The following is a 12,591-nucleotide window of genomic DNA, read 5'->3' as shown; positions in this document are numbered from 1 at the left end:
CATTCCCCTCTTACTGCCTTGAATCGATTGATAGAAGTGAAATGCTTCCTCCCTTAGACGCCCATCATTGCCAACTACATCTTTATCAAAAACATAACCATCATTATCTAATATCTACTAAATCATCAGACTATTTTGTTCTCCAAGGGCACCAGAGATATCGTTGTGGAAAGAGCTAGTCGCGATCTCTGGAGGTTGACTGCTAGAAAATTGAGTTTCTGGCAGGATTCTGGCATTGAGAGCAATTTTGGCATGATTTTGAAATTATTATGGCTATACTGCAAATCAATGTTACAGTTCCGCACAAATTTTCTGAAACAGAATTGTTTGGAAAGATTGACCCAACAACTAGAAGAATATTGGCATGGCACTAAGAGGGAACATCTGTTTCCACAAAATGTCGGAAAAGTGGTTTAAAAGGCAATGATTTCTAAATACCTAACTTAATATAGGTATTGTTTAAGTGCCAGTTTGGAGCTACAGGATGCACTGCAGTTCAATTTAAGCTCATAAAATTATAATTTCGAGTGGCTTAATTGATCAACAATTTGCTAACAATCGCGACCAATAACCCAATTTTTCTGGTCAATGGAAGTTTGAAAGAAATATTTTTTTTTTCTTTATTACCCTTCTTAAGAGTTTGATCGATACCTCTGTCCGCCCCCAGAAGACTAGAAACTCTGAAATAGTGAGCAAAAGCATGCTGTAAATTCTTAAAATCTTGCTTCAAAAGGTCAGACATTACGGTGCTTTCAGCTGCATTCTTATGAAGACCCCCACAAATGGCAAATAGAGGATGCTATTTCTTTCGGGCATGTTTTCTGCCATATGAGGATCTTCATCTGGCATTTTTGGCATGTCTCAAAAGCTATTTGGGTATGCTCGAGACCCAAGAACTTGGCAACACTGCTTGGTTCAGCTCTTTCCAAACAGTCTTCTTTCTCTCAGTCTTCTCCAGCAAAAGTCAAAACAACAACTGGCCAGAAGTAAAGCTAGCAAGTGCCCAATCCATTCATCTCTCCCTCCCGCCCTCGGTCCCGCCCCACCACCCACTGCCAACAATCAAGGCCAAGCCAGCCAACGAGCATGTCGCACCCAACCGTTTCTTTGGGTCTGAATCCCAGTGGCGGGCCCACCGCCGTGGTCTCGGCTCCGCCTATCGCCGTCAACGGCGCCTCAATCGTCGGTCTAGACGCGGGCAGTGGGGCTTCGGGTTCCTCAGGGGCCACAACCACGCCATCGCCGGCCGGTGGCGCGCCCTCGGCCCAAATCTTGGACAAGCATCGCCTGAACGAATTGGTCAAGGAGGTGGACGTGCACGAGCAATTGGACGAGGACGTGGAGGACCTGTTGCTGCACATTGCCGATGACTTTATTGAGCAAACCGTGACGGCCTCGTGCGCCTTGGCCCGACACCGAAAGGCCCCAGCCATCGAGGTCCGGGACGTTCAAATGGTCTTGGGTAAGGAGCACCATCCAAACACGAACTTTTTGAGATCACAGACACAGTAGTTTAACGGCCATTGACCCGTTCTCCCAAGGACTTCATCGCCTGAAAAGAAGTCAAGGAACCCATTTCAGATATCCTTAGGAACTTAGGAACACGAATGGTCGTCCCGAAACAAGGACATGACATACTACAAATTTGTATCACATGGGTTGTTAGAATTTCACTCTAAGAGTTCAGTTTCAAGTTGCGTCGTCCAGAGGCTATGCAGCTGACCGACAAGACGCCGGAATTTTGAATTTTGATTACAGTACTAGTGATCTTTATTGTGCAGGTGCATGCATACTCATACAAGAAATATGAAGCGGTATAAAATGAATGTCCAGAATGCGGAAATAGCCGACTAGTCCCAATACCACAATGAAGATGACTGGAATAAGTTCAGTCTACATGGAAAAAGTAAAGAGGAGAAGAGCCGATAATACACTACATAAACAAGTGGAGAGAGGGGCTAAACGTTGGGTTATCTCAGTAACTGAGTGGATGGTCCAGGTTGAACAGATCCTTGATCAGTCCGAACATCGCCTTCGGAATGGTCAGGTTCATTACACTTTCGGACACTGACCTGGCCAGGCCCATGGTCAGGGCTTATGTTTCGCATGTAAAATGCGTTCGTTCATGCATCACTGGCATCTTTGGTCTGGCAAGGAAGGTGGCATCTGCAGATTTGATCACTCATTTACTAATTTGATCACTCATTTACTAATTGTGATCTCGGTGGTGATTCTTCGTAAGCCGTTTGCCTTTGTGCCACTAGAACTTCCCAGCGCCAAAAGAGTATGATTTTTGTAGCGATTTGATCTCATTTGATCACCAACCAGGGTAACTGTGAGACTTTAAAACTCACTCAAATCATACCCAGTGAAAAATGATAGATAAGGTTCAAAGGTCAAAGTGCGATTATAAGAACATTGCAAAATGGTTTATTGTTCTACAGTGTTCTTTTCTTGGCCTTGTCACGGCCTAGTTTGTGCTCATGTCAATTTGCCCATCTAATTGAAAAAAAAATCCAGCGAATGGCACAGATTTTGATGAAATTTCCCTCATTTTATTTCAGAGCGAAATTGGAATATGTACATACCTGGGTTTGGAACGGAAGATATCCGACAACACAAGCGTTCGGCGCTCAACGAATCACACAAATCCCGAATGGCGCTCATTCGGAAAACTATGAAAAAATACTGAACCTTTCGAAATAATTCATCCTCCACTACTGTTCTACCTTGGCCTGGAATGCCTTTCGTATTGGCCGATTTTGTACCCGCAATTGTGCCCCGGCCCGCATAATACATGTTTCGTCGGCCCTTCAATAACTGTGTATTGGCGCTATTAAACGGGTTGGACTTTTTGCTCGGATTTTGAGGTGGCTGCCATATCAAATGCTTTTAGCCTGATGATATTTTCAGGCCTGACTCGTTGCCGTTATACGTTATAAGATTTCACTCTGACCACCGATAATTAGCCGAAGTTAAACCATACGGATTATGTTGTCATTTAATGATAAAATAATATATGAAATATCACTCATAAACTATTCAATAAGTGAAATACCAAATGCAGATCAAGAAAAATTGAACCTTAGGATTGCGATAAAGAAGTATTACAAGTTGTAATTTATGTTTCGAATTGAGGAAGATTGAACCACGAGCGGCAAAGTAATCATCAAAATTCATTAAGTCACCAATCTTTATTTTGGTCATATTTTTTTGCTAATTAATTTTTGTGTTTTACAATGTTTGGCAAGATTTAGTTACTAGGTAATGGTCTGAAATTCAAATTGCTTGAAAAATCGCCATTGGTGGACTTTCATGTTGAAGAGATCACCGCGCTGGAGTTCACTCTTGGCGGAATAATTCGTTGGGGAGTTTGCCATGGCGGAGATTGCTGGTGGTGGGATTTCTATGGCGGAGATTGCTATTGGAGGTGTCTACTGTGGGGGAGTTTAATGTTAGCAGAATTCAACGTCGGGAGAGTTTGCTATAGCAGAGATCACCTGGCGGAAGTCCACTGGCGGAGATTAAAGCTGGGGAAACATATGGGAACCGTGATTGCCAGGTTTGCCAGGCTTTGGAGGAAACGGGTGCCAGTAGGTGCGAGTAGGGCTCTAGTTCTTCCGTCGTCAATAAAAGGAACGGACAGAAAAAGTTCCCGTTCTGCTAGCCAAAGCGAGTAATTAGTTACAAGATCATCCCTCGCTAACCCTTAAGTTCCGCTTTTAAACGACGCAAATCCGGGCAATATTGACTATATTCCCTTATTATCAAGATAGGTAGGGTTTGCATTCAATGAAAAATACTGTTTAGGACAGTTGAAGGAATACTTTTTCATCTTTGTTGTTACTCTTGATCATGCCTTGGCGTAACAAAATGTAAAAGTAGGCGCATAGCCGTTACAGAAATTTGGTTGAATATTGAATAGGAAAATGACAAATTAGCCTAAGCATTAAGATATGGTGTAACGGACTATAACTTAAGGCAGACTTGTTGCTAAAAAACCTATCTAACATCTTCATTCCGAAATAGGGTTGTATTCCAACCGTCGTAAAAACAAAGGCACTGTCGTATTTCACTTTTTGAAATGCAATGCTGGGAGCTCTGTCATGCTAGATTGTTTCAGGTCAGAGGCAAGTTTATTACACTCTCGTACCTATGAGTTAAGGCTTGGATGTTACCCAGAACCTCTACTAAGAACGAGCATTCACTCATCACTCATCAGTGTGCGTATGTTCAAACCGCCTCATCCGAGATACGAGCTCTAGGAAACAGGCCTCAGGTGTTGTAAATATACTACTCGAACTGTTTGACTGCCTTAACACCTTAGAATCCAGCTCATGCCGAAAGTGACATAGAAATCGATGCAACATTTTTTTGAGCTTGGCCATGACCGTTTGTGCCAACCCTCAAAAATAATGCTGTTTTGCCCTTATATTGATTGCACTTTCTTAAACATTGTCAAGGACAAACGAGAAAAGGCCAAAGTGAAGACAATTATGTCTCCACCCCAACACCACACCGTGTCGATACATATTTGTTCGTCCCGAATCAACACGATAACTTCCTTGGTTTGGGCGAGTTCCATTTGAAACGCTCACGTCACAGGAGAGCCTGTATGAACTTGCTAAAGACTCAGGCCCGAACAGGCATTAAATGCATAACATGCTTGCAGCGTCTAGGGCCTATCTACGTCCTGGCGATTGAGGAAAGCAGGGAGACCTTTTCACATACGCCCGGATCGATGGGCCATAATAGTCATCGGTAGATCGCTCTCTTGACTGTACGAAGTACCGAAGCTCTAATTGTGCTGTAAAGAATTAGACGTTTGAGGGACGCCTCCCGGTTGAGTCTATTTACATTAGGCCACTTTGAATGGCTCTGAAAATTGGTCAATTACGCTCTAGCATGGGAGAGGACCCTCCAGCTTTAAGAGGACTTGGGGGGCCCATCAACTAACACACACTACTGACAGAGATAAAAAGGATTAATAAAGGATATGGGAGGGACTTTTTCCGACCCGATTCCAAACTACTTGGACACCGAAGGCTATGTGTGCATGGTATTGAGGAGCTACGACAAATTCCGTATAATCCATGCCCCAAGGGACGTCAAAGAAATGGTTTTACGCGTGATTCGGTAAGTTGAATTAAATGCAGGTCCCAACGACAGACTGGACGGAGTTTTTGGCATCTTTCTAGCGAAGTGTCCCAAGACAATGACTTGGTCGGGACGGACAAGTTCGGAGCCATCCAGTATCGCCTGCCGGGATCGCCATTCACACTGAATACGGGGCGAGAAAGTGCCACTATTGGGAAACTGTTCGCGATTAGGATCTTTGAAGAGATGAACCATCTCGGATACGACCTGGTGTGCTCGTCGGATCTGTCCCGAGCCTACGATCAAAGCTCCTGGTTCTTCAAGAAAGTGATCCCAGAACGGAGCAGACAGCCTGTGCTTTGCGTAGCTCCGGGCAGCACGGACAAATTGGTGATCGTTCGGGGATGTGACTATGTGATCGAGGCCATCAAGAAGGCCATTGAGCTGACCTGGCCTCCGGGCTTGCAGACCGAAAAAGTGGAAGAGTGCTACGGTGAAAAGTACTATGAGTTCAAACTTCGAGGCAATCCCTGGTACGGACAAGGGGACGAATCTACGGCTTGCCGGCAACTTCTTCTCAACATCATTGGGGCATTAGGTCAAGTCAAATGGAGGCTCTTGGGGGCCACCAATCTTAAAGGAGGGACAGATTCATTATTCTTTGTTTATGACGACAATCATTACCTTTGTTCTGAGGAACTGGCCATGCTCAGTCTGAACCGAAACGACCGCATCCGCCTGATCAACTTCAATCCCGAGCTGACCAACATGGCCCGGGACGTTATCCTGCGGTTTTACCAGACTAAAGAACCCGAACACCGAGATTACTATGGGGCGTCCGAACTGAAACTGAAAGGCTACCCGTTTGCATCCAGTGGATCGGACGCCATTTTGACGCGACAGCTGATTTGCCGCCTGCTGGAAGCTTTTAGAAATCGGGGCTGGGAGGTACTGGCCACCATCGATATCTCCCGAAAAGTCACGGATAAGAGCGTGTTCCTGATGCGGAAATGCGAATCGGCTAAGGTGAAGATCGGATGCGTCTCTCTGAGTGATGTGGATCGAATTCGACTCTGCAACCTCCCCAATCAAGTGGTCAAGGCATTCAGGGATGCCATCGCCAAGAGCTATCTCCCGGGTATTGGCTTTGAAGAGGCTCGAGATGGGTCTTGTTATGAGATGGATCTCCAAGGCATGCCCTGGACCCAAAACTCCTCGTATAATGTTCATGCCCGGTCCATGTTGACGTTTTTGCTGAAAGAGGCCTTCAATTATGGATGGAGTCTCACTTGCTCAGCGGACGTGTCAGCCAAATATGTGCATACGGAAAACGGACCAGATTATCCCATTGATGTCCACAGCTGGTTCTTGACTTTTCAAGGCATGCCCAAGGGCGTGAGCCTCCCTGAAACAAGCTCGGCTCCCGTTTCGTATGCTGAGCTGCGAGTTTCCGACCTCGAGGCCCCACCACCGCCTCCGACTTATGAAGAAGCCAGACTCAATTCCGCTTGAAACTACTTGTCTTTCTTGAAATAGAATCTATATGTCAAAAATAAGAGCGGGTTCCAAGATATATTTTATGCTAGGGAAATTCAACGGAAAGAACAAGAGGAAATAAGTTGGTGTTAGATTGAGATTGTGAGTGTTCCATTAACATCAAAATATTAAAACCATTCACTATTACCTTAGTCAATTGACAATATTGTTTAAGACATTAACTTACATTTTCATTGCAATGTCGGAATCTTTTTTATTATTGCTACACATACCAAAATTAATGCGTTATTTGTCACATATTGGCTCTTTTTTGTTTCAGCAGGTTTTCAATTTCAATCTCGGTTGAGGAAACAAAATTAACAAGTGCGGTTAAAAAGTCTTCCGATTATTCTTTTTTAACTTCCAGCTCATCATGATTTATAGTTAGGGGAGCTGGTTTTGTTCCTTTGACTTTGCTTTCCGAGGACAACGATGAATACGTTGAAAAAGGAAACCTTGATTAAGAATCATAGGGATAGCAGCTGATATAGCTTGGCAATACATGTATCCCTGGGTTTTAAACAAAAATATGATTGGTGGTCTGTTTGATGCAAAAGATAATGGGCTTTTGACAATTCTACTTCCATTTTTTACAAAAAAAAAAGCTGCCCTGGTCAGATGATTTCCGGTCTTTATTTGCAAGTCATGTATTCAATATTTAACCCTCAAAAATGAGATATAATTGCGTTTTTTACCAATGATTAAGGCACAGACCATGTAAATTTGCCCAGGTCAGTCCGCATTCGACATGTCATAATGACATGCTCGAAAAAATGATTTTTCACTACCACCAACCCCGTCATGTGGTTTTGCGAAAACCTTAATTTTTTCCAATCATCGCACTCGAACATCGCACCAAAAACTTTCACGTAATTCGACTTTGTGCTCTTTCCCACCTTAAGCATTAAATTTTGGCCAAAGTGAAATGTCTATTTGAGTCATATAAAGCTACTCAAAGCGCTACTCAAAGTTGACTGAAATCCTTTGTAGACTTCCAAAGTTCTCAGGCAGGTTTAGAGATAACTCAGCCCTATACTTGCGTTAGAGAAAGATCTATGAAAACTGTTTTGAACTTCCATTCTGACGGACAAATTTACTCTACTTGGTTTTAAAATATATATATATATATATTCCAATTACTGAAGATTTCAAGCGATTAATCTCAATTGCCAACGAAAATTCCCTTCCATATCAATATCCTTGATTATTCTACAATCGAATCATGACATGTTTCCTATTCATTTCGTGTATTTCTGGTTTTGGAACTGACATGTTGTTTCGAGGTTTTTATGGAGGGGCTCAGTTGGTAAAATAAGAACTGTTTGCATCAACATCGGAAACAGAAGTGGAGGAGTTCCAGGGCTGCACAGAAGTACACCATCCCCTTTTGCAGCCTTTTACAGAACCCGAGATGGACATTCCCTTCAAGAAGATGAAGAGCAAAGACCACCTCAACAGCAGGGGTCTCTCCTTTCCATCTTTCACTTCTCCGGACCCAAGCCCAGCCACTCCTCCAAGATCTTTTCAGCCTCGCCATCCATTCTTCTTTCTTCCCACCCAAGTAGATGGAGTCAGCTATCATCTTCATCCATAAGAAAGGGCCCAGGGATATTCCAAACAACCATCGGACCATCGCCCTGGAGAACCCCTTCTTGAAGATGATGTCCACCCTACTAGCTGCCCGTTTTTCCGGATTGGCCGAGGATAGGGATCTCCTTCCCCAGTTCCAATTCGGTTTTCGGAGAAGCCGCTCTACCACCTCGGCAGCTACTTTCCTCCATGAAATTGTGCACTCCAACATCAGCAATAAGAGGAGAGTGTACGGATGCTTTGTAGATTTCTCCAAAGCATTCGACAGGGTGGACCGAACGCGGTTATTCCTCAAATTCCAACTGTGGGGAGTTCCACATTCAATCTGTGTCCTGCTTTCCAACATCTATGCGGGACTCAGATGCTCCATTCGTTCTGGTGCGGACGTATCCCCCTGCTACTTCACTTCCATTGGCCTTCCGCAGGGGGATCCACTATCGCCAATTCTATTCAATCTCTATGTATCCGTCCTGCCCGAAGCCCTCACTCACCAAAGCCCCACCATTAACAATGTTTCTGGTCAATATCTTCAAAATGCAGACGACCTGGTTCTCTTGGCAGATTCAGCCGTGGAACTGCAAAATGCCATCAACGCACTCCATGGTTATTGCCAAGAGAACGGCTTGCAAGTCAACACCATCAAGACGAAGGCCATGGTTTTCCATAAAGGTCGTCTGCCTCCCACCTCCTTCCACATCAATATTAGTCCGATTAAAATCGTCAATAATTTTAATTATGTCGGTTTCACATTCTCCACTCAACTCTCTCCTTCACCAACCATTTCAAATCATCAATAGCCAAAGCCAGGGCCAGGATTCACCAAATTCCGCAAACGTTACCTCTGCGTGCCCCAGTGTTGGGAACCTGACCTTTTCGGAGGGGATGTCCGGACACAAGTTGTGTTGGGAAATAATCATTCTCTCACCTATATAATGTACGTTTCGTGATTTTCCTTTTGCGAGTTACGATCGGTCTGCGCGCGTAAAAAACTGTTTACTCACGGATGGTAGTCTTTTAATAAAAACCTGTGTTCACCTAGTCGAAAATAAAGTCGTTTACCTAATTAACATTAACCTAACTGTGTTTGTACTGTTTGCTCTCACCCTCTTCACTTTTTCATATACATTGCACCAATTCTAGTCATATTCACTGTAATATATCATTTTCTTGCCAACTATTTTATTGCTTTTACCATATTTGACATTTTTGTTTTTATTCACTAAACAGTCAGTATCATGTTTATACACCATCTTTCCCTCATATTTTCACGCCATGACTTGACCAAGAGTCGCAATAAAGACATATATTTAGATCCTGATAAAATATTAGATTCCACATTCCACATTCCACAAAATAACCATGAAATCTTGGGAGTGATCTCGACCGGTTCGTTTGCATTAATTTGCCATAGATACTGAATACTCTTTCACCATCTCCTAAGGTTGAAAGGTTATTCACTAGGCTTTGAATTGAAATGGGGTCCTCTTCCTTGGCATTGGTGGGTAGCTTTTGAGGATGTTGCCATACCAATGTTGGGCTTCAAAGAAGCAAAGAACTTCATTATTTGTTTATGAAAAGCCAATGTGCAAGGTTCTAGCCTCTATGGTGATAAAAGTGCCATTCTCTAAACCTCCTGGGTTTTGGGTTGGGTTGGGTTAAAGTCAGACAAAAAATATCGAATGCAAGAATTTAAGGTTTTATTTATCAAAGACGGATTAAATTTTCGAGTTAGTACTTTCATAGCACATGTACATAATTCTTGAACTGATTGGTTTATTTTGGTTTTATTCAATTTGGTGCCTTACTGTATGTAAGGCAGTCCATGAACACCTTTATTAATGCTGATCTAATGACACTGAATAGTTTCTCCCTGGAGAAGCCTTTTATCGCTTTAAAATCCTTGCTCCATTCTTTTGGAGGCTTAAGTATATCTAGAAACTTAGTATGATTATTTTTTTAACTGTATTTAAACTTAAGAATACGTCTTTACACGCAAGCAATTTGAAACCAAGTTTTGCTCAATGCCATGGGAGATGAGAGAACACATACCACAATTCCACCCCTTCATCTACAATCCAAAGGTCTGCTCAAAAATGATTCGACTCCCGATTACTTACTAGGCTCAAACTGACCCTAAAAATGGTTTAGGACACAACCACAGGCATTGGGGGTCACTTATCAGGGTCCAACCTATCTCTCAGCGCAAATGAAGCCACGACAAAAGAACAGGTTTGGAGTGCAAATCGGCTCGCTCCCGTTCTTGGAGTGTTGATGTTTTGCTCCGGTGCTTCAGGTTTGTGACAGGTGATGGTTTTCTCGAGGAGAGATTTGAACGGCCAATGCTGCGCCGATTCCCGGTATAGGGTTTCGAGCCGACGTGAAAATTAAACGTGGTCAGTCTTGTCAGAACTCTTGCTTAGACTGAAGGTATCTATTGCATCGTTCGCTGAACAACACTTGAAATATTTTTCGTTTCAGAGAAATTGAAGGCAGTTTGAATTTCTTTTCAGGACTCTACTTATTTTAGAACAAACAAAATGGACAAGAGCTTGACTTGGGTGATTCTATTCGTCCTCGTTGACATCTCCTTGGCTCGGGACGAACGTAAGGAATAAGTTTGTCCTTTTCATTTGGTCGGTAGTTCATCGAAAGATACACTTCACTACTTCTATTTTCATTTTAGGATTTTTCAGTTTGTTCAACGTGGTCAAGTTCAAGGTAATTCATACTCTCCACAACTTTAGTAGTATTGCTTACACCCACTTTTAAGTGGATAATTCCTTCAGAAACTTCTACAATTTTCCACTCATATCCAAAAGCTAACTTGGACACACCTGGAACTTAAGATATTAATCAAGAATTGAACTTTTCTTTTTTTCCTTTTACTGTATTTTTTTGCTGCTTTTCGGATCTCTTGCCTGCTCTGTCTCTAATCACTCATTGAAAAGTTCCAGCACTTTTGAACACCCTCAATTTTTAGCCATTTATATGAAAGATTTCATTGAAGAACCTCATTGTTCGAACTTATTTTCCTTTTTATGTACACTCACATTCAGTTCAAGCTAACAGGGAACGTTTTTACTTTTAGAACGAAGGCTGTGTGGGAACAGGGGGCGAACATGGAACTTGCCTCACCAAAAGTGAATGTGCATCCACCGGTGGAACCACCATTGGCAATTGTGCATCCGGTAAGATTATCATATCTCACAGCCATGTTTCAAAGCCATGCCTGTTCTTCTACACATTGTTTCCTTCCAGGTTTCGGTCTGTGCTGTAAAAGCTCAATTTCAGCATGTGGAAGCACGGTGACACGCAATTGCACCTACATTACTGTGAGTCGAGTACATTTCAAGTCCCATTACGGATGCCTGATATAAATCTTAACTTGATTTGTTTTAGAATCCTGGTTATCCTGGCTTTCAGACAGGGGCCACAAGTTCATGCTCATATACTTTCAGCCGCATCGTTAATGGTAAAGATCACTAATCCGTTGCTTGACGCTCCCGTTGGTCATGTGTAATTGTTTTTTTTTTTGAAGATTTGTGCCAAATCCGCTTGGACTTCATTTCCACTCAGATGGGAGTGAGTGACACTGGTGAGATTCCCCTGAATGATTGCAGAATAATCATGAGGTAAAACATGCCTTCTTTTGGTTTGTAGGCCTTTGCACCGACTCGATTACGGTGACCAGTCCCACACGTTATAGCCCCCCTGTGGTTTGCGGCATGTTAGATGGACAACACAGTACGTAGTTCAAAACACATCATCGTTTATGTAATATCCCGTGAGCTCATTCTCTTTGTTTTCTTGCAGTGTACCTAGAAACTGGACAGGCTGGAATCGCAGGAATGATTTCCTTCAACTATGGTGCTGCTGGTGCTGCTGGTGCTCTTGCTACCACTGGTACTCAACGACACAAGGTTAAGGTCACTTACTACGAGTGCTCAAGTCCCTCCAGGTATTATTGATTTGGTTTCGGGTTGGCAAACTGAGATGAACGAAAACACACTCATAATGATACTGATGTGAGACTCTTGTAAAGAGCAAAAAGAGCTCTGTGCAGTCAAACAATGTTCTGCTTATGTGACGTCAGTTAAGAACTCGTCATTGAAGTTTAGCTTTTATGGAGATGTGGTAGAGTGGTAAGGGTAGTTTCCTATTATTAGAGGTTCCAGGTTCAATTTTCCTCCCGACTTTTCTCAAGGAAAATTTTGCCCTCAGACAGATACAATCGGAAAAATAATTATTTGATGGCTGGTTTCTTTGACGGGACGAGTCTCATTCCTTTGGCTCTTGCACCAATTTAAGAAATGATATTTTTTTTTACCTTTAAGGAAGCTCTTGAGCAAGTTCGACGAAATTTTGTAT

At 42.9% G+C, this 12,591-nt stretch overlaps 3 protein-coding genes across 3 annotated transcripts in view; all 3 read left to right on the top strand.

Annotated features, from left to right (window-relative positions):
• Window positions 1–924: 924 nt before the first annotated feature.
• LOC131880260 (transcription initiation factor TFIID subunit 12-like) lies at window positions 925–2,863 on the top strand. The gene is made up of 2 exons (XM_059226846.1): window positions 925–1,462; window positions 2,565–2,863. Exons 1-2 carry the CDS (start codon window positions 1,087–1,089, stop codon window positions 2,690–2,692), a joined length of 504 nt encoding a protein of 167 aa, XP_059082829.1. The 5' UTR covers window positions 925–1,086; the 3' UTR covers window positions 2,693–2,863.
• Window positions 2,864–4,817: 1,954 nt separating this feature from the next.
• Window positions 4,818–6,775, top strand: LOC131880983 (uncharacterized). Its single transcript, XM_059227723.1, has 2 exons — window positions 4,818–5,136; window positions 5,199–6,775. The coding sequence occupies exons 1-2, from the start codon at window positions 4,997–4,999 to the stop codon at window positions 6,607–6,609; spliced, it is 1,551 nt and encodes a 516-aa protein (XP_059083706.1). The 5' UTR covers window positions 4,818–4,996; the 3' UTR covers window positions 6,610–6,775.
• Window positions 6,776–10,518: 3,743 nt separating this feature from the next.
• Window positions 10,519–12,591, top strand: part of LOC131880610 (uncharacterized) — a 3,458-nt gene continuing 1,385 nt past the window's right edge. Inside the window, exons 1-9 of the mRNA XM_059227277.1 lie at window positions 10,519–10,650; window positions 10,734–10,827; window positions 10,907–10,941; window positions 11,312–11,411; window positions 11,482–11,555; window positions 11,623–11,695; window positions 11,762–11,818; window positions 11,884–11,967; window positions 12,037–12,181. Of these exons, the coding sequence (XP_059083260.1) occupies window positions 10,761–10,827; window positions 10,907–10,941; window positions 11,312–11,411; window positions 11,482–11,555; window positions 11,623–11,695; window positions 11,762–11,818; window positions 11,884–11,967; window positions 12,037–12,181 (635 nt within the window). The 5' untranslated portion in view covers window positions 10,519–10,650; window positions 10,734–10,760. The remainder of the gene's footprint in view (window positions 10,651–10,733; window positions 10,828–10,906; window positions 10,942–11,311; window positions 11,412–11,481; window positions 11,556–11,622; window positions 11,696–11,761; window positions 11,819–11,883; window positions 11,968–12,036; window positions 12,182–12,591) is intronic.

This window comes from Tigriopus californicus, chromosome 5 (assembly GCF_007210705.1).
Source record: "Tigriopus californicus strain San Diego chromosome 5, Tcal_SD_v2.1, whole genome shotgun sequence".
NCBI lineage: Eukaryota > Metazoa > Arthropoda > Copepoda > Harpacticoida > Harpacticidae > Tigriopus > Tigriopus californicus.
This window is presented reverse-complemented; position numbering and strand designations above follow the sequence as displayed.